Genomic DNA, 26,221 nt, shown 5'->3' on the forward strand with positions numbered 1-26,221 from the left:
GATATATTCTACTGCTCATATCACGATATGCATGAATTATTTGCAGAGATATAACACTTAGTCTTCAAATCATCAGCAGATTCTGTAACAAGGTTTTTTTTAGTGCCAAATCAAAACTTTTATACATCTATTTGCTTATCTCAATGGTATGTAGACACCTTTAGGACAATAATTTTGTAATCCATATAATAATGTCTTTTTGTATGCAGTGTATTATGTGCTTTATATTGTTTTCTGGATGACAATCACGTTATCATTTTTTTTTTGCATCCAATGTTAAAACTTCATTTGCGATCTGCAGTATGCACGTGTATAAAAATCACAATTACAATGTGTACATCCTGTTGTAGTGGAGTGCCCAAGAGGTGTCATATTGCTATGTTTATTGGGGTGCTCCTACCGCTCAGACGTTTCATTTATTTTTGTGCTTTTTTATGGGGCTGTGAATTAGTCAAGCTGTAGTAAAGTTTTTTTTTCCAGTCCTCTCTTTCTGTACTACAGAGTGTGAAATAAACTCGATTTGATTTAGTTAATACATAGGTTAATGCAATTCCTTGTCCAACACGATGCGTCTACAGGATCTTTTTTGCAGACGGGTTTCAAGCCCCAGTGTGGTTTTGTGGAGGAATACTTGACTGCCAAGCAAAAGACGAGGGTTCAAATTCCATTGAATCTTGGTATCTTTTTTTTTCTCATTTAATTTTATTTCTTGTCTACCGGTTGTGCCACCGAAGGTGATGGCAATGCACTCAACACAGGAACGGGCACCTAAGAGGTGCGCTTTAAAAAGTGTAAGCTCCAAAATTCGTTGCACATTTGTTAGATCCTGCCTAGTACTTGTAATGCACACGCAAAGGTCTTTTTCTTTCTTCCTTCTTAGCTTCTGTCACCAATGATCATTTGTAATCAATGCCTCGCAATAAAATGTAGCACCTTAATGACTCTTGTATCACTGCTAGAAATGCACCCTGTACAGTCTCTTTAATAAAGGTACACTAAAGTGAAATAATAAGTTAGTTTAGGCTATCACCCTCTGAAAACTCCAGAATGCTAAAACGTCAAAAATGTTCATTATTTCGTGTATCAGAGGCAGTTTTCAAACTGAAAGAAAATGTAGGAGCATTGCATAACATGCTCAAGCTCCTTGTAAATCTGCACCAGTAGTATATACATAGCTCATTGTTGTTATGTCAGCACATGCATGGTTGAGTTGTAGGGTGCTACAGGGAGAGGGGCCCAGTGGGATGCTTTAGAATTTTCTGCTTCCCATTAATTTTGTTGTTTGCTTTTATTATATACAGTCAAACCTCGATGTAATATAGATATAACAAAATATTGAATATAATGAAGTAAACAAAGAATAGTTTTGCAATAGACACAGTGTTGGTAATATACCTTTATAACAAGTTTTCAGATATAATGAACTTATTTTCGTGTAAGATGCCAGTTTTTTATAACGTGGTTTGACTGCATATACATACATATATGTATCCAGGACACAACCACAACACGAAAAATCTACCAACATAGCTATTGCAATTAAAAAAACATCTACCTTGATTATTAAACATAATATGATGAATGTAATGGCTTTAAAGTTTGCACAGCACATTTGCTAAACCTAATTGATTCTTTGCAATCCTTTAGTGTACCTTCAATGTACACTTGTTTTACAACTGAGCACCGAAGCATACCTGCTGTCTACTGGGATACGAAAGAAGTGCAGTCCGGGCTTGTTTATTCGTCCACTGTTCTTGCACCAGGACACGGAGCAGTATCGGTAGTGCGGATATTTATTGGACATTACCTGAAAACATTAATTATAAGATCATCAGTCCCACACTCGTACTTTTTTTTTTAACTGCTAAAAGCAACAAAAAAAGCTTGTCAAGCGTGAACACCGTACAAAGAACAGAGACGTGACACACGAAATAATGCAGACCAGTATAATCCAAAATTTGTGACTAATGGTGTTCACTTATTACAGGGGTCATTTATGACTTTGTGCCTCTGGCATTCTCGAATTACCGCCAGCTTGCCTTTGTTGCTCCAAGAGGAAATACAAGTCAGAACACAATGCACTATTTCCCCTCCTGAAAGGTAGCACAAGTGGCTAACATAGACAGCCCTCAGTTATTCGCTCGTACTTCGTGAATCACCAACTTGCCCAATTAACCATTTTGACCCCCTGAACGAACTTTCTCGTCATGGGCGTTCCCTCCCCCCACACACCCCCGTAAAAAGAATCCTGGGGTGCAGTTGCGGAGCAATTCTATTCTTTTTTTTTTTCTATGCTTTTCACCGCCATTCTCTGTCTTTGTTTTTGACCAATTGGAGATGGCTAATGGCACACTTGGACCAAGCACAGACGGTTAATGGCAGCAAAAAACACAGAAAAAAAGAATAGAATCATTCTGCAATTGCTACCCTGGCACCGCTTTTTTAGTTTAGAATGCTCAGACTCCAAGCCATAATGTGACAGTTCGGATCCACTGGCATACACAGGTGGCGCTGCTTGTACCAGCGGCCATACAGTCTCCTGCAATATTTACTAGAGGGAAATGTGGCATTGCCATTATTCAGCCACCATGGGAATGACAGATAGGTGAATTTGCCTCATCTTTGCGCTTGCAGCTTCAAACACACTTGTGACTGTTGTGTTATCACTTTTGTTTCAGATAAAATAATGGATCATATTGAACTTCATGAGCCTAATTGAATTGGTGAGGCTGAAAAGGTTGATGTGATTAAACATAACCACTGAACATTTGCTAAACTTCATCTGGTGACATAGCGGTTGCAGGCCACATGGAGCTGAAAGAACGAAGCTAAACAAAGATCCGTGTGTTACCCGTCATTTTCATGCTGGCTGAAGCGCTACGAGTTGCAGCTCCCACAGACACACACGGCAGATTTCTGCCTAGTGTACTGTTAGGAAATCATATGCTGTGCCACTGTTGCGTTTCAATCTGTGAGTAGTGTACTGTCAACAGCAAAAGCTTGTGGGATGTGCAGCGCCTGGCGGAGCAGCAGAAAACTGGACTGCTGCGCTGCCTGCCATGACGTGCACCATGGTCTTGAGGTTATCGGCCATGCCATCCCGAGGCCGTGTACGGTAGCCTCGACACAATGCCGCGGCACAGTAAGCAGCGCCATAGAGTTTCTTAATAATACACTAAAGGGAACTCTAGCACTAGTGTCTAGGAAAGCTGCAACGCATGGCGCTTCAGCGAGTACGGAAATTAAGGGTAGTACAGGAATTTGCCTAATCCTCATATTTTACATTCTGTATGGCTTCGCATGGCTTGAAGCTGTCTTGTCATGAATAACAATCAGTAATAGTTTATCAGTTATGCTACCCCACCTTCACCATTTAGGATCACCATTTCAAATTGAGTCACGAAGTTCTAAACGATTTGTTCTTTCATTTGAAAAAACAAAAACAAAAACAAAACAGAGCAATAAACGAAGCCACAAGTGCATTCGCCTCCCACAAGCACGAAGACTAGGCAAATCGATGTACTGCCCGAAATTCCCATGGTTAGTTTAGTTTAGGCTATCACCCTCTGAAAACTCCAGAATGCTAAAACGTCAAAAATGTTCATTATTTCGTGTATCAGAGGCAGTTTTCAAACTGAAAGAAAATGTAGGAGCATTGCATAACATGCTCAAGCTCCTTGTAAATCTGCACCAGTAGTATATACATAGCTCATTGTTGTTATGTCAGCACATGCATGGTTGAGTTGTAGGGTGCTACAGGGAGAGGGGCCCAGTGGGATGCTTTAGAATTTTCTGCTTCCCATTAATTTTGTTGTTTGCTTTTATTATATACAGTCAAACCTCGATGTAATATAGATATAACAAAATATTGAATATAATGAAGTAAACAAAGAATAGTTTTGCAATAGACACAGTGTTGGTAATATACCTTTATAACAAGTTTTCAGATATAATGAACTTATTTTCGTGTAAGATGCCAGTTTTTTATAACGTGGTTTGACTGCATATACATACATATATGTATCCAGGACACAACCACAACACGAAAAATCTACCAACATAGCTATTGCAATTAAAAAAACATCTACCTTGATTATTAAACATAATATGATGAATGTAATGGCTTTAAAGTTTGCACAGCACATTTGCTAAACCTAATTGATTCTTTGCAATCCTTTAGTGTACCTTCAATGTACACTTGTTTTACAACTGAGCACCGAAGCATACCTGCTGTCTACTGGGATACGAAAGAAGTGCAGTCCGGGCTTGTTTATTCGTCCACTGTTCTTGCACCAGGACACGGAGCAGTATCGGTAGTGCGGATATTTATTGGACATTACCTGAAAACATTAATTATAAGATCATCAGTCCCACACTCGTACTTTTTTTTTTAACTGCTAAAAGCAACAAAAAAAGCTTGTCAAGCGTGAACACCGTACAAAGAACAGAGACGTGACACACGAAATAATGCAGACCAGTATAATCCAAAATTTGTGACTAATGGTGTTCACTTATTACAGGGGTCATTTATGACTTTGTGCCTCTGGCATTCTCGAATTACCGCCAGCTTGCCTTTGTTGCTCCAAGAGGAAATACAAGTCAGAACACAATGCACTATTTCCCCTCCTGAAAGGTAGCACAAGTGGCTAACATAGACAGCCCTCAGTTATTCGCTCGTACTTCGTGAATCACCAACTTGCCCAATTAACCATTTTGACCCCCTGAACGAACTTTCTCGTCATGGGCGTTCCCTCCCCCCACACACCCCCGTAAAAAGAATCCTGGGGTGCAGTTGCGGAGCAATTCTATTCTTTTTTTTTTTCTATGCTTTTCACCGCCATTCTCTGTCTTTGTTTTTGACCAATTGGAGATGGCTAATGGCACACTTGGACCAAGCACAGACGGTTAATGGCAGCAAAAAACACAGAAAAAAAGAATAGAATCATTCTGCAATTGCTACCCTGGCACCGCTTTTTTAGTTTAGAATGCTCAGACTCCAAGCCATAATGTGACAGTTCGGATCCACTGGCATACACAGGTGGCGCTGCTTGTACCAGCGGCCATACAGTCTCCTGCAATATTTACTAGAGGGAAATGTGGCATTGCCATTATTCAGCCACCATGGGAATGACAGATAGGTGAATTTGCCTCATCTTTGCGCTTGCAGCTTCAAACACACTTGTGACTGTTGTGTTATCACTTTTGTTTCAGATAAAATAATGGATCATTTTGAACTTCATGAGCCTAATTGAATTGGTGAGGCTGAAAAGGTTGATGTGATTAAACATAACCACTGAACATTTGCTAAACTTCATCTGGTGACATAGCGGTTGCAGGCCACATGGAGCTGAAAGAACGAAGCTAAACAAAGATCCGTGTGTTACCCGTCATTTTCATGCTGGCTGAAGCGCTACGAGTTGCAGCTCCCACAGACACACACGGCAGATTTCTGCCTAGTGTACTGTTAGGAAATCATATGCTGTGCCACTGTTGCGTTTCAATCTGTGAGTAGTGTACTGTCAACAGCAAAAGCTTGTGGGATGTGCAGTGCCTGGCGGAGCAGCAGAAAACTGGACTGCTGCGCTGCCTGCCATGACGTGCACCATGGTCTTGAGGTTATCGGCCATGCCATCCCGAGGCCGTGTACGGTAGCCTCGACACAATGCCGCGGCACAGTAAGCAGCGCCATAGAGTTTCTTAATAATACACTAAAGGGAACTCTAGCACTAGTGTCTAGGAAAGCTGCAACGCATGGCGCTTCAGCGAGTACGGAAATTAAGGGTAGTACAGGAATTTGCCTAATCCTCATATTTTACATTCTGTATGGCTTCGCATGGCTTGAAGCTGTCTTGTCATGAATAACAATCAGTAATAGTTTATCAGTTATGCTACCCCACCTTCACCATTTAGGATCACCATTTCAAATTGAGTCACGAAGTTCTAAACGATTTGTTCTTTCATTTGAAAAAACAAAAACAAAAACAAAACAGAGCAATAAACGAAGCCACAAGTGCATTCGCCTCCCACAAGCACGAAGACTAGGCAAATCGATGTACTGCCCGAAATTCCCATGGTCGCTGAACGCTCGCAGCGCCAGAGTTCCCTCTAGTTAATTTTAGGAAACTCTATGGGCGGCGCAGCAATCCAGTTTTCCACCGCTCCGCCCTGGGCTGCACATCCCGCAAAGTTTTGCTGTTGACATGTCGACAGTACATATTTGATAATGACTACGAGTGAGAAAACAAAGTACAGCTTTGCACAAACACGTCATACAGACTGTATAATGATTCACCAATTCTAATCTCAACATTTCCCTGATTGCTACGCTCCAAAACACCACAATACAAGCACACGTGATGCACTGTGTATGAGACATTTAGCTCCGGCGTTTGCCCACGCTGCTGGATATGCGACAGTTTTTTACGCACGCTGTTTACAAGCGTGCAGATAAGCTTGTTCGTTATGGCAAAGCAAGGCTTCACAATGCACAAACGTTTCGTTTTTGGCCTTTTGGGCATTTGCTCTGTAGAAGTGGCAAGGTTCTGTTGGGCCAATGCCTCCTCTAGAAAGATGCCTGCGACGTCACCCACTTTTTCATGGGGACGAGAGTTTCCTTGTGGTTCAGTGCTTTCTCCACAAGAAGTGCTTGCAGCTGGCACTACTACTTTCCCTGAATTGGAAAGCGGCGTCATCATGGAGGCATGACTGTGTTGCCTCCGGGATGGCAGTAGACATTGCTTTAATTTATTTATTTGAATACCTTCCATGCCCGAAGGCTTTACAGAAAGGAGTGGAGGTTATACAACAAAAAGTAAGCGAAATGTTACAATTGCTGCAAAATGGAGAGTTTGAAGTTTGCAGGGTCGATGAGGGATGCGGTGGCAGCGGAAAGGCAGTTCCAGTCTTTGCTTGTTCTGGGAATGAAGGAATCACTGTAGTGGTTTGTTCGGCAAAATGGCACCCCTACTTTAAAGCAATGATCGAAACGAGGTGAAATGTAAGAGGGAGAAGAGAGAAGGCTCTCTTTTAAAGATGGATTGTAATGATAAATTTTATGAAAAAGAGAAAGGCGAGAGCATTTTCGACGGAACGATAAGTCGGTTAGACTCAGAGTTTTTTTCATGGCTGTGACGCTGGCATGACGGAAATAATTGCACAAAATGTATCGAATGATCTCAGAGGCCACGAGGTTTAAAGCCGTCACCACAGTGAGCACTCATCGCCGGCACTGTTTGGGGGAGCGGAGGAGGAGAGAACAGGAAAGGGCCAGAAACTAGCTTTTTGGCTCCCGTTACAGGCATCTTTCTAGAGGAGGCATTCGTTTGGCATTGCTGATGTGCGACCGATGGCGGTGCTGCGAACTGCCCTTGTATGACGTCACTTTGAAAATTCAGGCACTTTCGAGGCGCAGCGCCGTGTAAAAACCACTGCCGTGGTAAAACTCTACAAAGTAGTAGTTCAATTGGTTATATTGTACCATGCGTGCCCACTTGTAACGCTCATTTCAAAAGCACAGCGTTTTGTTTCTTAAAACTGCAGCTGCTTGTCTCCATGGCAAGTGCTCCGCCATGGTGAAGTACTGATCTGTGCGTCTATATGATCACCCACCCATGAAAAGGGCGTTAAGGCTGTTTCACATGTGACGATCGCAGCAAAAAAAATCGTTTCGTTCGCTCTAATCACTCTGTTCGCAACCGCAGCTAATGGCAGTTTCATTTCACATGGACCGCGAACTATCCGCGATTTTCGCACTGTGACTGAAGGGGCGAGCAACATTTCTTGCCACCGTTTGTCGTGGCAGACACTAGAACTTTTCAAATATAACAAAACAATCAGTGCATCATGATATTACTTTCCAATCTAACTACGCTTTATAATGCGCAACAGCGGCCATTATCAAAACAAACACGTAGATCAGATTTCGACAGCATGGCTGGCCCGACCCTATTTTAACAGGTCCCAAACAGAAATATCTCCCGCCGCTGCGATCAGAGCGAAAATTCCCAAGATATTAGTAGCTCACCGCAGACCGCTGTGGCAGGAGCTAACTGCTTTTCTGTTGCTGTGAGCGAATTCGCAGACTGAAAATTGCTACATTTAGTGTTATGTGAAACGACCTTTAGCTTTCACAACTATTCTAAGGATCCGAAGCTGGGGAAGAAGTGTATAGCCAAACTGAGAAAGAAAAAGCACCCCATGCCTTCTTCGACCGTGTGCAGCAAGTAGTTCACTAACAGTTAATTTCGCTATACCCGCTCTACACATCACTCTTCGATAAACTTGCAACCGTATTACAGAGCATCGCTAGTAACTTCAGCCATTCATTGCACGCAGGCTACAAGCATAGGCGACTTACACCAGGTGAGGTGCCCTCCCAAAACCTTCCGTAAAATCCCCTTAGACAGAGAGCCGATAATGCGGCCTATGTATCGCCTTGAGTAAGCGCGCCTCGTGAGCGCAGCTGAGAAGCGCAGGATATCTGAGACTACAGCTTTATTTGGTTGGTGTACGTACATATATGCATTGTTTACTAATCAAAACTAGCAGGCACCTAGTGCACTGCTTACCATAAATTTGTGAGTGAAACCTGCTGTCACTGTTTAGTGCACATTCACTAAAGGTTGCTGCCTAAGACAATGCGAACACTTTAAAGGAGCCCTGAAGCACTTTTTCAAGTAACCATGGAATGAATTCACAGGAGTAGCTTATTGCCTCACGAATTCAATGGCAAAAAAATTTTAAGAATCCGTCAAGTGTGAGTGAAGTTACAAAGACTCGTCGCATGATGCATTTGCATTCTCTCTTCTCTTGTCCCAAAAAAAGCGCTGGAACTAAGCAGGAAGGGATGGCAGAAGCAAAAAAAGAAGTCCCGTGCACCATTCGACCTTGAGCACTTTTTGCTCAATGCTCGGCTTTTTCAGTGTGATTAGTGATACAAACTGTAGTCATTTGCATTGGCCAGGCGGTGCGATCAGGCGGAACTTGCCCCCTTGCCAAGTCACAGCAGCACTTGCCCCTAAAGCCTCCTCCTACTGTGATACAGCACGGGCTTGCGCCCTGCCGTCGCCTATACCTGCAATCCGAGCGGGATTATCTCACATTTGGTAATTTCATGCTGCTTTGCATTTCTAGTAGATGCCAAGAACAGTCGATCAATTGCCGAAGCAGTGATTTAAACAGCTGCTAAGCACTAAGTATCTCATGCGTTATTTCCTTGCTGTGAAAGCTAACGTCCTTTTCACGGGTGGAGGAAGTACACTGAGACACAGAGCAGTACTTCGCCACTGTGCAGCACTCGATCGCCACGGGGACATTGTGTGCCAGGTTCGCAAGTCGACGTGTTTGCAGGACCATAATGGCAACGGTGATGCGATCTCCATAGACGGCCTCAACTACGTGTTCAACAAAGTCGTACACCATTGTGCCATCAATGAGATACTGAGATGTCTCACAAGCTGTATCTAATGCTTGTAGAGGCCGGAGAAAGCCACGTTTATTGAAATTTTAAAACACTCGAACTAATAAGTATCACACAGCATAAACTGCAGATAACGAGCGAGAACATTCACACGTAGTTTCACTTTGTCACCAGCAATACGGTCAGCGGCATCAATGTGCTCGTTGGTCATGTGAGAGGTTTCTTGGCCCTGTCAATGGGGCCACAACTAAAACAAATTTATAATTGCACTCGAAAACATTCGTTGTGGGTGTTAGTTAACCCTCGTGAAGCTGTTCGACAAAGTTTTTGCCAGAAGCAGACGATCTGCGCACAGGAACAGCGGCTGCTGCAGCGCAGTTGAGAGTGGAGTCCACGAAGTGACGTCGCACGGGAGAGGGCGCCACTCCAAGATCTCAAGGCCAATAGTGCCTAGAATATAGCGTTGCATAAGTCCTTGCCAGATTTGGGGGGAAGCAGTATTGCCGGAATGCCACTGAATCTGGCGGCTATGTTTTCTCGTACAGTTAAACTTCCCAGTAATGTTTTCCCATTGGCTTTCGCTTTTTGTAAGTGCACGTGTTGTGCCCGTGTTACTATAGGGTGCCAGTAAACTACGTGTCGCTTGGGGGTTCTCAGTGTTTTGCAAGCGTCCGTGCTGTGCCTGTGTCACTAGGGTGCCAGCAACATACGTGCAGCTTCAGGGTTGTCAATATTTTGCCAGCGTCCGTGATGAGCACAAGTCGCCTGGGTCACCACACAGCTACGCTCACCAACGAAGGTATTCATACTTAACCGACAACAATATATGGTTCCCACGCTGTGTGTTGAGTTTAGCAACGCAGTTCAGTCCCCCGACGAATTCGTCGTTGCACGTGGGTTCCCTACTTCCAGTCCAAACTCGCAAATTCCCTGCTTCCGGGGCCACTATCGAGTCTGATCTGCTAATATTAGAACGGAACATACAGCGAAAAAAGGGGAGCTGACACTTCTGCAACACACACGGGACGCTAAGTAAAACCACTGTGTCTACAGACCGCACAGACACAATGGATTATACAGGAACTATACGGGAACAGCGTAACTGCAGGAGCAAATACTCCTAAATCTGGCAACCGACTTATGCAACGCCCAACATAGCACACAGAACCTTGCCACTTCTATGAGCCTCGGCCTGCCCCGCCGCGGTGGTCTAGTGGCTAAGGTACTCGGCTGCTGACCCGCAGGTCGCGGGTTCGAATCCCGCTGCGGCGGCTGCATTTCCGATGGAGGCGGAAATGTTGTAGGCCCGTGTGCTCAGATTTGGGCGCACGTTAAAGAACCCCAGGTGGTCGAAATTTCCGGAGCCCTCCACTACGGCGTCTCTCATAATCATATGGTGGTTTTGGGACGTTAAACCCCACAAATAAATCAATCATCATATGAGCCTCGGCCCCTAGGCGCGTGTTGTCAGTTCCCACAACGATCACGACCATTCGGCGTTGCGGTCGTGGTGACTGAAACGTGCGCGCAGCACTTGCAAATCGCGCTAGTTAACATCGTCACGCTTCTAACACTGGCTTCACTATACTATGCCCTTCTAGAACAACGCAACCATGTCGTAACCGTACTTTCACTTAACTATGGGAGGAAGCTGCACATCGTTGGGGCCATAACAGCCGTCTCAATCTAGTTTGTCTATGCAATTTGGTCTATCCAGCACACGTCGAGGCAGTTAAAAGTAAGTGGTCGAGTCCGTGAGACGATGTCGACGTGCAGCGCCTGAAATGCCGGCCAGACACACACACACACACACACACACACACACACACACACACACAAGCCGCTCGAAACAGCGAGTAACAAGAGTGAAACAAGGCTGACTAGGTGCTGTCGATGCATGCACAACTCACACGTGCGAACGAGCCTTTTCAGCTGACCTGCGACCCACTACGACTTCGCAGATGAATGTGGCGACGCAAGAAAACGGTGTGGAAGAATTTTCATTGACGAATGTTTCAGTTCTTTTACATGAGTGGCATTTTTGCGGCACACTGATCACCTTTGATGCATTGGATCATCACACATTACGCACGCTTATCACTCAATAACCTCTCAATTTATTTTTTTCTTCTGTGGCCTCTTTTTTTGTTCTACTGAGCTTGCTACTGATGCCGATAACGATGTGACTCAGTCAACTTTTTTTTTGCGTTTTTGGAAATTGAGCGCGAAATTTAAGGATCAAAATGAACACAATCTTGCATTATTAAAATGCACAAGTCTTCAAAAACTTGAAAAGCGAGGAGACTATCAGCTGGGATAGAGTTACAGAAGTGTAAGTTACCAGAAAAGAGAGTGGGAGAGATGTTCTACTTCAATTTGCCTCACCCACGTGAGGTAGGGAGAGGGCTACAAAATGCAAGGAGGTTATAAGCTTCAGTATAACCTCTTCGACCAAATGTACCCACAATGTCCAAGGCGCAGCCAGATTTTAAATGTGATCGCATTTCTTAACGTACTTCAGCGTGTTTGACCGTATCAGCAGTATCTATCTATCTATCTATCTATCTATCTATCTATCTATCTATCTATCTATCTATCTATCTATCTATCTATCTATCCATCTATCTATCTATCTATCTGTCTGTCTGTCTGTCTGTCTGTCTGTCTGTCTGTCTATCTATCTATCTATCTATCTATCTATCTATCTATCTATCTATCTATCTATCTATCTATCTATCTAGCCACCTATAACTTTTAGCTTTCCTGGCCGTTTTGATAATGGGATCTGTAGCAAAATTGATATGGTATAATATGACTGTATGCAAACATAAGTGGCTAGTCCTGACATGAAAATCATGACGTGTGTCATGAATGTCATGATTTACATGACATGGCCTGCTCCTGCAGTGTTTCGTTCACATGACATAATGAAAAACTGCAGAATAATATGACATGACTGCATAGCACACAATTGCCATGCAAACAAGATGTAAATCATGACATACGTACGTGTTATGTAAGAACATGATATGCCACGCTTATGATGCGCTCACAGTCGTTTTGCAAGATTCACATTCACCAAATTTGGTATTTCGTGACGTGAATAGATGATGAGGGTTTATGACTGGTGCAAACATGATAATCGTGGCATGCGTGTCATGTAAGAACATAAATATACATGTCATGCCCATACGCTCGCAGTCGTTTCGCAAGCTTCACATACACCAAATTTGGTAGTATGTGATGTGAATGGATGATGAAGGTATATGACTGATGCAAACATGATAATCATGATATGCTAATTGTCATGTAGGAACATGAGTATACATGCCACGCTCATGATGCAGTGACGGTCGTTTCGCTGGCTTCACAAATTTGGTACGTGACCTGACTGGGTGATGTGACTGTGAAAACATGATAATTATGACATATTTTGCATGTCATATGTAAGAACATGACTACATAGGCCACGCTCATGATGCACTCGCAATAGTTTCGCCAGCTTCACATATATTAAATCAGGTACTACGTGGTGTGAATGGATGAAGAAGATATATGACTGGTGCAAACAATTATGACGGTCATTACATGAGTGTCATGTAAATCATGACTACGTATGCTACACTCAATCATAGCGTGCTCGTGGCCGTTTCGCTAGCTCCACATAGACCAAATTTGATATTACGTAACGTGAATAGATGATGAAGGTAAATGACACGTCTACACATGATGATCATGCATGACGTGTCATGTAAAATACGACATGCTGCGCTCATAGCGAGCTTGCGGCCGTTTAGCTAGCTCCACATATACCAAGTTTAGTATCACGTGACGTGAATAGATGATGAAAGTAAATGACTCGTCCAAAAATGATTATCATATGACACGTGTCATGTGAAATAGATTGACTACATGCTACGCTCATAGCGTGGTTGCGGCCGTCTTGCTAGCTCTACATGTATATACTAATTTGGTATCACGTGACGTGAATAGAAGATGAAAGTAAATGACACGCCCAAACATAATAATTATGACACGCATGTCATGTAAAACATGATATGCTACGCTCACGGCCGCTTCACTAGCTCCACATATACAAAATTTGGTATCGCGTGACATGAATTAATAGATGACAAAATTAAATGACATGTCCAAACCTGATAATCAGTAATGATGAAGTCATGTGCGGCACAGTTTACGTCCGCCTCGTAACGTTGTGCCGATTTTAAAATGACAACCTTCCTCATTCGTGCTTCGCATACCATTGATCTGACTTTTTTTTTTTTTTTTTTCAGTGAGAACTGTTACGAGCTAGGTCACAAGGGTCGTGTGCCATGTAAGTTGTCCACCGCCGTTGTCCATAACGACTATCTGTCGAAGGTGTTCACCTTTATAAAGACTATGGCACAAAGTAAGACAAAACCCTAAGTGCACAATGAGATTCTAACCCAAGTCCCGTGCGTTCCAGCAGAGTAATACTGAGCCACGCCAACTTTTTTTTTCTTTTGTGGTATTTCTTGTTGTAATGAGTATTCGAAATTGTAACATTTCATTTGGCATATAGTGACGCACCCTCTCAGTGACAATAATTACACAACCACTGTGCACGCACACAAAAGATGATATATATATATATATATATCTAACAGACAATAATGCCAAGGAAAGTATAAAAGAAGTTATTAGACCGACCCAATTTTAATGTAAATGTGAAAAAAGAAAAGTGAGTGAAAAGATAACTTGCCGCAAGCAGAAACCGAACCTGTGACCTTCGAACAACGCATTCGATACTCTACCACTCAGCTACCGCGGCGGCTATGCTCCCAGCCACTTTTTTCGGTATATATGTGAATTTAAACGTGGGAGTGTCAGTCAGCGCCATCATCCATGGCGTCATGGCTACTGATGTGTGTGTGTGCATATATATATATATATATATATATATATATATATATATATATATATATATATGATGCGGTACCAGTCTGGCCTGAAATCAAGTTCTTCATGGATGTCTTTTAGACAAAGAGCCATACTCATGATATGCATACTTGAAGCAGTCATTGGCTCTGAATTATGGTCTTGCATGCATGTTTTCCACGGACTGTGCAGTCCAGCGCCATAGGAGAACAGGCATCAGCTTTCCTCTGTGATGTGACTATCGACGGCAGTTTTAGCAGATTGTATAGATGTATGTCAGTCACTCCCCCTCCCCATGCATATGCTTGTGAAGAGAACAAGTAAAAGTAATGTAACCACAGTAAATGCAATATATGATAGGTACAGTGACCGTTCGGAGCTACGACCTCTCATCGCACCATTTAATGGACTATAGTCTTCAAAAACGCATCATTGCGATGGCCCGCTTGATTGGAGAGAACATCTTTAATCTCTGTTAAGCGTAGATGGCGTAGTCCTCGTGGGTTCGAAGTCAAGGACGTCTCCGCTTACCGAGAAATGAAACGTATACACAGCACAGCGTTTTTTGTACATTCATATTTACATTTCAGTTTTGGTTAGATCGCTGAGCAAATAATTTTTTATTGTAGATGTTTGTGACTGCATGCTTATAGGAATGATTTTTATGGTGAGCAGTGGTGTGGCCAAAAGAGGGGGGGTTCTTATTTTCCGCTCCAAAATTTTTCGGGCTTTTCCCCCACCACTTACCCACCTTTATTTGTTTTCGTCGCTTCGCGCTGACATGATTTACAAACAAAGCGGTAGTACTTTCTACCATATGATTTTTAGGTGCTTTTACGGTGTATAATGTCTGCACACGGAAAAATGTGTCATGGTGTTTGTCAAGGCTTTGGCACTCTGTGAGATTTTAGGCAGCAATCTCTGCCGCGAGTGTTTTAAGCTGGCTCGGCGATGGTATTAATGCTGCAGCGGTAGTCATACCCACCGGAACAGATCTCGCCGAAGTCCATCACAATAATAATTTTCAATGGGCAGAAACTCGTTTTAATGATAAAAGCCATACACAGTTCCATGGTTTGATAGGCCATGCTGAAGCATACTACAGTGCAACTATTCGTATGTGTTCTAAGATATACTCAAGTTAGAGAATAACATTTCTATTGAACCTTCGCGCATTCTGCTTACATCTAAACACGCACGCATGCACTACAGCATATTCCGCAAAACCACCAAACTTCAGTTGTATGCCAGTGTACAATATATTGATACATATCATTACTGTGCCCTAGAGGCTAAAGGCACTCCGAAGTGTTGTGTAATGATGAAGGTGCAACACAGGCAAACGTGCAGGCCAATCACAATCTCAGAGAGGCCTTCTAACATACTCATCAAGTAACTTAGGCTGATAAATAAAAAGATGTCGGTCATAAACCTAAAGCAGCATAATAAGAAATGCAGTGTGGGCAGCTGTTATTATCATTTTTTATAGTATTAAACTATAATAGAGTACAACTGAAACAGAATTAAGGCAGCTCTTTAGTAGCGGTGCCAAGCCTGAAGGAAGTATGGAGTTTGAAGTGTGGAGTGCTTTTGAGGCCGGGCTGTCATATGCCGTCATCATCGTTAGGCATAACGCACTCCATATGTCGCACACTCAGCAAGCGCTCACGTTAAGAAGTCTTCTTGTTCTTCCAGAGCCGTGATGATAAGTGTGTGCGTGCTCGCACCAAGGAGAAGCTACCTAGCTCTTGTTTTTTGGAGCTCAAGCTCGCCAAAATATTACTCACCCGGACTCGCTCAGACTCACGACCCAATCCAAGTCTGATAAGGCGACTCGCGAGTGAGTTTGTCAACCTAAGATCACAAGTAATAAGGGCTGCAGCACGAGCACGAAGGTGCTAGAAGAAACGGGCGAAAGGCGAGGCACGGAAAGCAAAGACGACAACACCCTTCGTGCTCGCGCTGCAGCCCTTATTACCATGAATTCAAACCAACTAGCCCAAATAGCCATTCTTCTTAAGATCACAAGCAACAGCTACCTTAAGACTTCATAAATTTGCTCGTCCAGAAAAAAAAAAAAGTAATTGCAACTGCCCACCTGAGAATTCACTGTGCACGAACAGCTAAAAGCTACAAAGTCACCGCGTATGAATGACTGTTCCTCAAAGAAAAATGTAGAGGTGTATACTCACCACATACAGGTTATCCGGATGCAGCTACATTGGTCAGTTTCTGCAGCTTCGGTACAATTACGGCTTACTGTCACACTGCTGCCTCATTGTGGAGCACATTTAGGGCCAAAGCTCCTTAAGGTGCAGGCAAGTCACACGTTGTAGTAGCCACAGCTAGTACTCGGAGCGCTCACTAGATGGCGCTGTGGTAGTCACACCACTAGTACTTGGATTGCTCATTAGATAGTGCTGCGGCCCTCGCTCTATTCCGATGCGTGCACTCATGTGACAGGAGATCACGCTCGCTCTTTTGTTAGAATGTACTCGCTCTTGGCATCCTTCCTCTTTCGCCAGCAGTCTGTGTGCTTTGAGTATGAGCGACGAAGACAAGGTACCGAAGAGGAGTGCTCAGAAAATGGCTACAGCACGGCCTCGTCTTATTTACATGATGATCAACTGGGCAACATATATGGAGAATTCACAGTTTATTAAAATACTTCCGGAGCTTCGCCCACTGATCATCATTCACTTCATGGATATTCTGCGACTTTTCAAATTTTCTTTAAAGTGTTTACAACTGTCATGGCTATCAGCAGTTTAAATGAGAGGGAAGATATGTGTCGAGTTTGGCAAAAGCCGCCACTGAAGTCTGCAGTGATAAAAGATGAGGGCCGTAAAATGACACATTCTTTCCTCTCATTCAGCTGCACCACAGGCTGTAGCCATGATTCTGAACCAAATAATGTGTTTAAAGATTTGTATTTAATGAAAGGAAAGAAGGTTAATTATTACTTAACTGGAAACAATGTCAAGTCATAAACGAACCAGCTTCCAATGTCAATTATTAGCCATGAAAGAGAGAGGGCAAAAGTTGCAATACGATGCATTAGTCCCAGAGTGGGTATGGGCCAGTGTTGAGGATACAAACAGCCAAGCAATCGGACGTAACACCAGACCACAAAAACAAAAAATTTAATATAGAATTTTTTTTTTAAATTTTTACACACCTCTATAGCTCCGCGTGAGCGAACGAGTGTGAAATTGTGCTAATTTTTTCGTATACCTACACTGCTGCTCTGGACAATGACGCTATTCTTTCTCTTTGTGCTCTAAAACTTTCTACTACAACAAAATCAGTGAAACAACTTTAGGTATTTATTTCCAGTAGCAACTAGGGGTGCAACAGCTGAAACAGATTCAGGAGCGATTTTTGGAGCAGCAAAATGTTGGTTTTGGAGCATTAAATTTGATATTTGTAGTATCAAGCTATAATACGGTACAACTGAAACAAAATTAAGGCTCAGAAAAACAAGACCAAATTTGCTGCAGTATGAAAACAAAGGCTTAAACTTAGAAAAACAAACATGTAAAAATCATTCAACCTCCCCTAAATGATGCCGAATGTACATGGGCACTGCTATTTCAATAAAAGTAGCATTTTGAACCATGCCTCTCAGCAAACAATTATAATGTCCATATAACAGTTGCCACCCTTGTCAAATCCTTCAGCAGACTCTGAAAATTCAGACAGATCTGTCAAGCTCGCGACCTTGAGAGTTAGGAGATTCTAAAACTGAGGAGTAGGGATGATGAAAAAAAAAAAGTGGCGTACAGTTTTGTTTCATTTTTATGGCTGCAGAAATATCATACAGTGCTCTAAATATTTGCCGGTAACTTTTTAAACATGCATCACACATGAGTAACTGAATAAACTGTGCTGCCTGTGTCCTGCCCTTCCTAATCTTCAAACGCTTTTCTGCAGCACAATCCCGTACTGCACTGAACATGGCTTAAGCAGCGTCCTGCTCGGGTTAGAATAAAACCAAAAAATTTTCAAACCGCTCCTCCCCCTACTCCCCATTTCTTTCCACGATGTTCTAGATTTAGGGCACGAATTCTCGGCTCGCTTGCAAGGCGCATTTGACTAGATAAAGTAACAATGGCAAGCACCCGTTGGCCTGGCTACAGCACCGGATATCTATGGCATGTGCCATTTCTACAACTAACATGATCGTCGGGAACGCCAGCGGTCGCAGCAGGTCGAGTTTACTTGCGCGCAGTTCCAGCTTCAGTTCCTACCAAGCTGCAACCGCATTTGCTGACTAGGAAATTCATATTTCTTGCAAAGTGTTGCTGGCGACAATAAAGCATTTTCGTCTTGAAGTTTGTCCTGCCGATAAATAACCGTGGCGAACAGTGGACCGATGGGCGCGTGGCGTTTTTACTTTATCTGATCGATCAGGCTTTGCGACTGTCCTGGCCTGATGAGTATATATCTTACACCTTGGTTTAGGATTGAGGTCTGCAAGCCTAGATCCCTGGATTGACCGATGACGCGAAAACTACAGGTCGCCAATGTAGCCTCCATTTCTCGCAGAAATTAGCGCAACTGAAACAAACTTGAGGCTAGTCAGGCCATTTGGCGCAGCACGGCATAACTGCAGCAAATTTCATGGTTTTGTAACAGGTCGGCGCGAAAATAAGGAATTGTACTGCATTGTCGATGTGTCAGAAGTTCAATCATGGCAACACCAACATTTCTAGTATTATCAGGGGACTCTTGCAACTCCAGCTTGTCGAATCAGTAGTGGCTTGCTGACTCAGAATTGTAGCAGCTTCGTCACCGAAATATGTGCGCAAGTAATTGCTAATTGACCTGAGAGGCGATGGTGAGGCTTGTGGGAATGGAGCGCGCCCTACCCTTTTGGCACCTTGCTTCTGTGCTAGCGTGCGCTCTGGCCTTGTGTGGCTCGAGCATTGGGAACATGACCACCGAGATTTCACCGCCACTTTTCTGTCCTGCGCGAGTCGTGCATCGTTGCGTGAAGACGCGTGTCCGAACGTGCCCAGACAATGCCTCCCTTTTACGCCACACTAGCACACGTCACGGTGTTCCGCTGATCCTCATTGGCTGCCCATAACAGTCCCTTCTCCTGTAAGCGTTTGCCCGGCGCTCTTCCCCCGCCGGGCAGATTCACAAGCCTGCTGCTATTGACAGCTTACTTCCAGCCGTTCATGCAGCTGGCCGTCGCCCTGCTGCCAGCCGAACTCCCTCTACGTGCCATCTCCTAGCAGGAAGTGGCTTTGCAGCACCCCCCTAACCAACATGGCTTGTCCTCCTGTCGGGGCCCGTCTCCCCAGATTTCTGAGCATTCTACAGTGGAATGTCAACTCGCTGCAGGCACCGCGGGACTACTCCTACAAGCATCTAGAGCGGGACGACCTCGACGTGCTGGCCTTGCAGCAGGTCTATGCCCAGGCCGAGGAGGTGCACCTGCCAGGGACGTGGGCTACAGCTGCAGGACCGAATGCACCCTGGAAGCCTGCCATGCTACCCCCAGCCCAGACGACCGCCACCCGCAGAAGGGAGCCCGGTGTGCTATCTACATGAAGCGTGAGCTCCCGCAGGCCGAGGTGTCCGTGGTTGACCTGGTCGGTGGCCCCTTCAAATGCTGTGCCATTCGTGTACGCCTTGAGGGGGGTGACACTATCGTGGCCAGTATGTAGCGTGGGGCAGCCACAAGACCAACCTACGGGGCAGGGATCTGAAGGACGTTCTGCAGGAACTGGGCCTGGTGATACTGAACACCGGCGTCCCCACTATCATTTGTAGCGGGAGCAGGGCAGCCCGTACGGCCATTGACATTAGCACCGCGACGGAGGAATGCCAGTACTCATGGTCACCGGCTCAAGACACATGGGGCTTTGGCCACCTGCCCCTCCTGCTTTCTCCCTACCGTGGCAGGGCCCCCAGGGATTGTGAATACAGTGTGGTGCACTGGCGGGTCTACCAGCGGCTGTTCAAGGACACAAGTGGCAAAGACCTGATGCGGCTGGTGGCTGACAGTGCCACGGATGCAAGGGTCATCACCACTGTCCAGCTGAAGCAGCCCGTCCCGGAAATGAAACACCTGGCACCGAGGGCAGCATGGCGGCAAGCAGAGCGACAAGCCCTGGCAAATGCCCTACCAGAGCTTTAGACTACATTATGGAGGGTTGATGCAGTGTGCAGACGTCACGTTCGCAGGTGCAAGAACCCGGGCTGGGGGAGCATCTGCCGCTCAATTAATGATTTCAAGGGTGGTGCTCGTGCCTGTCGCTTGCTCAGGTGCCTTCTCATGGTACCTCGAGCCTTTAATCAGATGCTGTCTGTGGCGGACTACCTGGCCATCCCCGCCTTTGAGCTGGCTGAAATCCTGGCCAACCGGTTTGTCACCAGGAACGTCGTCCAGCTGGCCCCACTACCCCAGCCAGCCGCCCTCCTTTGTCTAGCCTCCTGCCATCATCCAGGGATGTGTGGTTGCACAGATCCAGGAACTGTACAACGAACTCATCAGGATGCACGAGCTCGTGACAGCAACGCCGTGCCCCAGGAGCCAACCAAGTCTGGGACGCCGGAGTGCTCCCAGATTCCTGGTGCACTGCAGTGGTGACACCCATCCTGAAGCCCCGGAAGAAAGCCACTCCACTCTCCTTGTATAGGCCAGTATCTCCGACCTGTGCAGCCTGCGAGGTGCTGGAAAAAGTGGCCTTGGAAAGACTGCAGTGGTTCGCCGACAAAACTCGGCCTCTTCCTGGAGCAACAGACGGGCTTCAGGCGACACCAGTGCACCGCCGACTCTATTGCAGACATCATTGCTGCCCTGGAGAAAGCGAATAGCTGCGTGGATGTAGATATGCTGCTGCTGGATGTTGAGAGTGCCTTTGATGGCCTGCTGCACGTGGTCATCGAGGTGACCCTGGACCGGCTTGGTATCAGCAAGTGCCTCCAAGGCTTCGTGAACATCTTCCTGTTCGGGAGGACGTTCCGCATTCGTGTTGAAGGGAAGACCAGCCCGCCCAGGAACATTACAGCTGGTGTCCCACAGGGCTTGGTACCGAGCCCTTTTCTCTTCAGCATGGCGCTAGCAGAACTTCCAGGATCCCTGCTTCGTCTACGCTCATGACGTGGCGCTATGGGCAAGGAGACCAAGGCGGTCCATCCCTGCTATCAAGATGTCGCTGCAGGCAGCCCTGCATGCTGTTATCTCCTTCTTCAAAGGCATCGGCCTCAAGGTCTCGGCAACTAAGACAGAGGCCCTGCTGATACACCCACTTGCTGCAGCACAGGTCTATGTGAAGCAGCTGAAGGTCGACAACCGCGGCCTCCTATGGCGTACAGAAGTGAGGTACTTGGGCCTCACCGTCGACCACTGGCTCACCTGGATTCCCGCTGCCAAGGCTACAACCATCAAGGTCCGACGAGTGCAGGGAGCCATTAGCAAGCTGCAGCAGCATGGTCGTGGATGCTCTACGAAGTGGGTGCTGCGACTCAACCAGGCCGCAGTGTCCTCTGTCCTCCTGTATGCCCTCCCGCTGGTGAACCTCATGCCGCACAGGAGAGACCTGCAGGAAGGACTGTACAGGGGAGCTACGAGGGCCATCTTGGGGTCTCTGTTGCGGCAACGCTTGCGGAGGCGGGCGAATGGCCCCTGACACTACACATGCTTCAACGTGTGTTGGGGCACATCGACCGCCTTCACCGTGTAGCAGATAGTGCAGCTCTCTTGGCACGCCTGCGCAATCTGCCAAGGTCTCGGATGAGAGGCCTCATCCCCCTCTACCACAAGATGGTCCCCGATCCGCCCGCCCCTGCTGCCTCACTACCGCCACACCACCAGAGACCGGAGATGCACCTCAACCTAGACGGTGCATCAAAGCGAACAACACCTGCAGCGGCTTTACAGCAGGCAGCAACCTGCAAACTGCAGGAGCAACTGGAGGGCCGCCTGCAGGTGTACACAGACGGATCCATGATACCAGGCAAAACTGCGGTGGCGGATTGCGTCATCGCTGCACAGAGGAGCAGCAGGCAGTGTAGACTGCCCTTCCCAGCGAGTTCCACAGCGGCCGAGCTGCCCAGACTCTACCTGGCAGCCGACCTTCTGGCGGAAGACGTTCCGATGCAGCCTGTAGCTGTCCTTTGTGACAGCAAGGCAGCGCTGCAGATCCTGGCCAACACCCGACGTGCTGGATTGACCAGAGCCTCCTGGTGGCCAAGTACCAGGCCTTTGCTGCTTCTGGGGCGTCCTTCTCCTTCCACTTGCTGCCGTCTCACATGGGCATAGCCGGCAACGAGGAGGCGGACACGCTAGCCAAGGTGCACACCAGCCTGGCACCTTCGTCACTCGAGCCATCATGGCCAGGGACTTCACGCAAGCACGCATCAAGCGGCTCTTCGTCACTGTCCACCGAGACTCCCGGGTGGCCAATGGAAAAGGACCCAAGCTGTTGCCTGACACGGGCCTCACCAGAAGGGACCGTGCCGCCCTCCAGACGAGCTGCGTATGGACTGCTACCCGCGTCATGCCAAGGGTCACTGTGGCTCCCCTGCCTGCAGTCGTTGCGCGGACCCCCGAGACCCTCGAGCACCTCCTCTGTGGCTGCCCAGGCTTGGCGCAGGAACGCTCGAGGATCACCACGGCATTTTCTGTGCAACATCCAAAATAGAATATGGAGCGACTTTTGGAGCAGTAAAATTTAAATTTAGAGCAGGTCATAAAAAAAGCCTTCCATTTTTGTAGCACAAACTCACAAATTTGGAGCAGTGTGACAAAAAAGCTTATTTTAAGAAAAGGAGCACATATACAGTTAAATGTACGTTTGACAAATTATTGAGTAAATCAAATACTTGTAAATACCCTTTAAAATGTTGTCAATTTATAAAATATCTCATATTTGAAATGAAATTACCTAACATGGAGAACTTCTTTAGCATATAGAACTTTTTTGGATTCGATATATCAAAGTTTGACTGTATGAACACACTACTTGACCCTTTGAGGGTCGGATTTCGTCGCAAAATGCAGTTAAAAAATGCAAAGTTTTTATTGTGAAAATAAATTCTTCAAAAGATTCCATTCCAAAAAAGTGTTCAAACTTTCGTCTTTCTCCACCTAGCACACGTCTTCATCATCATAACAAGTGCTCCTCACAAGCTGCCGCTCGTACGAGGGCACGAAGATATCAGTTCCTCTTCTTTTCACTATTCCATTAAAGAGTGTTCCTTTCAGGTGTGCCGTCTCTCATTCCTGCTCAACAGCCTGGTAGCTGGGGGATGTCGAGGTGGACCACAAAAAGAATTTACCACCACACGAAACAGATGTAAATTATGTAATTGCACCTCTAAGAGCAAAAAACGAGAAATTTGTAAGCGGTCACCATTTGACCAGACATCCATCAGTTTTTAGGGCATGAGAAGCGACAACCACCGAAGGCCGAAACTAAAACCAGCCACACTGCATGCGCATGTACTGGTGCATGAAAAAAATTATACGTCTTTTCGAAGTGTGAAGCACACGCTGAGCAAGACAAGTGATAGAAAAATTGCACATGTTTTAAAGGGGAACTCCGGCGCATTTTCGACCATAGTGATTGATTGATTTGTGGGGTTTAACGTCCCAAAACCACCATATGATTATGAGAGATGCCGTAGTGGAGGGCTCCGGAAATTTTGACCACCTGGGGTTCTTTAACGTGCACCCAAATCTGAGCACACGGGCCTCGACATTTCCGCCTCCATCGGAAATGCAGCCGCCGCAGCCGGGATTTGAACCCGCGACCTGCGGGTCAGCAGCCGAGTACCTTAGCCACTAGACCACCGCGGCAGGGCATTTTGGACCATAGTGAGATAATCCTGCTTTCCAATAGTATTGACAGTTCTGTAAAAACTAGGGTGGTTCATTTTGCTCGAGCATTCATCAAAAACTTTAATTAGACAATCAATGGCAAGTCAAAACGGAAATTGAAACCGCGAGCTGCTCCGTCGCCCTAGGTAGGTATTGGATGACGTCACAGTAATCCGTCGCCGATGACGTCACGAGATCCGCTACACCCCGCCACGGCATGCCAGGGTGTAAACAGCGTGAAAAGCAAGTTGCGATGTCATCCAATGCGGAATCATGCTATCATAACTCTTCTACACTAATCAGTGACAAGTTCAACGATGACTGCAGCTATTTGAGCGCAAAAGAATCGCTTGAGCGCAAAAGAAACGCGCGGCTTGTCTGCAGAAGAAAGGCCCGTTCAAGCTAGGCCTTAAAGGGTGCTAATGCGACAAAACTCACCGGAATTTTTTTTCCTTTGCCACCTAAGTGGTCTGAAAACTGCACCGCGAGGCTGACTCTAAAAATTCGGTCTTTTCCATCACACAATAGCAGATATTTTTTCGGCTGTGGCTACAACGGCCGCACTGGCTCTCAAACTACGTGATGTAAACAACCTGTCGGAAATTCTATATGGCGGCAAAAAACGTCAGCCGTGGCTCGCGTCGGCGCAATCACAAGCTACCCGCGGAGCACAACAAAGCCCATGGCCTTGACGAAGATAGAGAGCCTGGTTTGGATTAGGATCGCTGCGAACACTGAAAGTAGAAGAAGGTGCTGCAGCAGCGAGTCTGCATGCTTTAACGTGTCTCGCTTTTGTAGTGCCGGCTGAATCAGTTGCCGCTGCTGCCGGTGCGTCCGCTTGTGTAAATTCCAATGTTTCTAATTGACATTTCTTAAAGTGTAAACTGCTTCTTTTCAGTGCTTTGCATGTATAATCAAAACTCTGTACAAACTTAATTGCTCAGGTAATAGGCAAAATGGAACGAATTCTCAAACGGTGATGACGGCGGCGGGGGTGGCATGTATATGAGGTGCAGAACGCATGTGAACGTTTTCGACGGTTGCGGACGAGGTTTTCCAGTGGCTCTGCTGTTTTTGCTTGAAATCTCCAGAGTGAATTCTACAAGAATGATATTTTTTAGATGCATTGACACTTGGCCTCAAAGGGAGCGGAAGCAGCAAATCTCACCGGTAATTCACTTGCTTTGCCACTTAAGCAGCCGGAAAACCACCCCGCGAGGTCGATGCAAATCGTGTCAACTTTGCAGCATGCTTTTCCGACCGCTTGAGCGGCGAAGCGAGTAAATTTCCAATAAATTTTGCCGCTCTTGCTTCCTTTGATGCTAAGTGTGAGCGGGCCTTCAGCGCCAGCAGCATGAGTAAGGAAACCGTGGCACTTCATTAAGAGGCTTGGTGAAAGCAGGAAATTTCAGAACAACATAGATTTCTTTTCAGGAAGAAGTAGTCGACCCCAATAAAGTTTATTCATCTTCATTCAATCAGCTTTAACTTGTTTTTGGTTTATACAAATTTAACTTGTTTTTGGTTTATACAAATTCGGGATGATACGAATATCTTGCGTGCTCAGTTCGAATTCGTGTCATCCAGATTCTGCTGTATTCGCAGCACCAGTCAAACTACTTGACAGGTGTTGCATGTGCTGTCGTAGATCTGCCACCCTGGCGGCCTCGAAATTTAGAGATTTTCGAAGCACAAGCGTGTGGGGGCAGCAGAATAAGAATGCCTTTGTGTTTTTGTCTATTGTTTCTCCGGGCTACTAAATGTCATACTCGTAACTATTATACGAGTATACAGCTACAAAACTCCAATTTAAGCAATCAGTGTTCACTATAAATATCCGATGCATAAAATGTTATGTCGAGTGTATAACCATATTTTCCTGCATACGACCTGAAGACCAACTACAAAATGCAATTAGAATGAAAAAAAAAAAAACAATCTCTGATATTGCAATGAAGCACTCTTGCAGATAAAAATTCACACGTAACCTGCCCCTTCAAATTTTCTGTGCACTTTATGCAGGTTGTACACAAGAAAATAGGGTA

At 45.6% G+C, this 26,221-nt stretch overlaps 1 protein-coding gene across 5 annotated transcripts in view; it reads right to left on the bottom strand.

The window, feature by feature from the left end:
• The window catches only part of LOC119179509 (uncharacterized), a 33,082-nt gene extending 21,519 nt beyond the window's left edge, over window positions 1-11,563 (bottom strand). For 2 of the 5 annotated variants that reach the window (XM_075868447.1, XM_037430596.2), the window contains exons 1-3: window positions 11,329-11,563; window positions 4,228-4,340; window positions 1,695-1,807 (exon numbers count right to left, since the gene is read on the bottom strand). In XM_075868447.1, the coding sequence (XP_075724562.1) occupies window positions 1,695-1,804 (110 nt within the window). In that variant the 5' untranslated portion in view covers window positions 1,805-1,807; window positions 4,228-4,340; window positions 11,329-11,563. Of the gene's footprint in view, window positions 1-1,694; window positions 1,808-4,227; window positions 4,341-11,046; window positions 11,234-11,328 lie in introns of those variants that run through there. The other 3 variants (XM_037430593.2, XM_075868446.1, XM_037430595.2) reach the window with 3 other exon arrangements.
• Window positions 11,564-26,221: the final 14,658 nt, after the last annotated feature.

This window comes from Rhipicephalus microplus, chromosome 7 (assembly GCF_043290135.1).
Source record: "Rhipicephalus microplus isolate Deutch F79 chromosome 7, USDA_Rmic, whole genome shotgun sequence".
Taxonomy (NCBI): domain Eukaryota; kingdom Metazoa; phylum Arthropoda; class Arachnida; order Ixodida; family Ixodidae; genus Rhipicephalus; species Rhipicephalus microplus.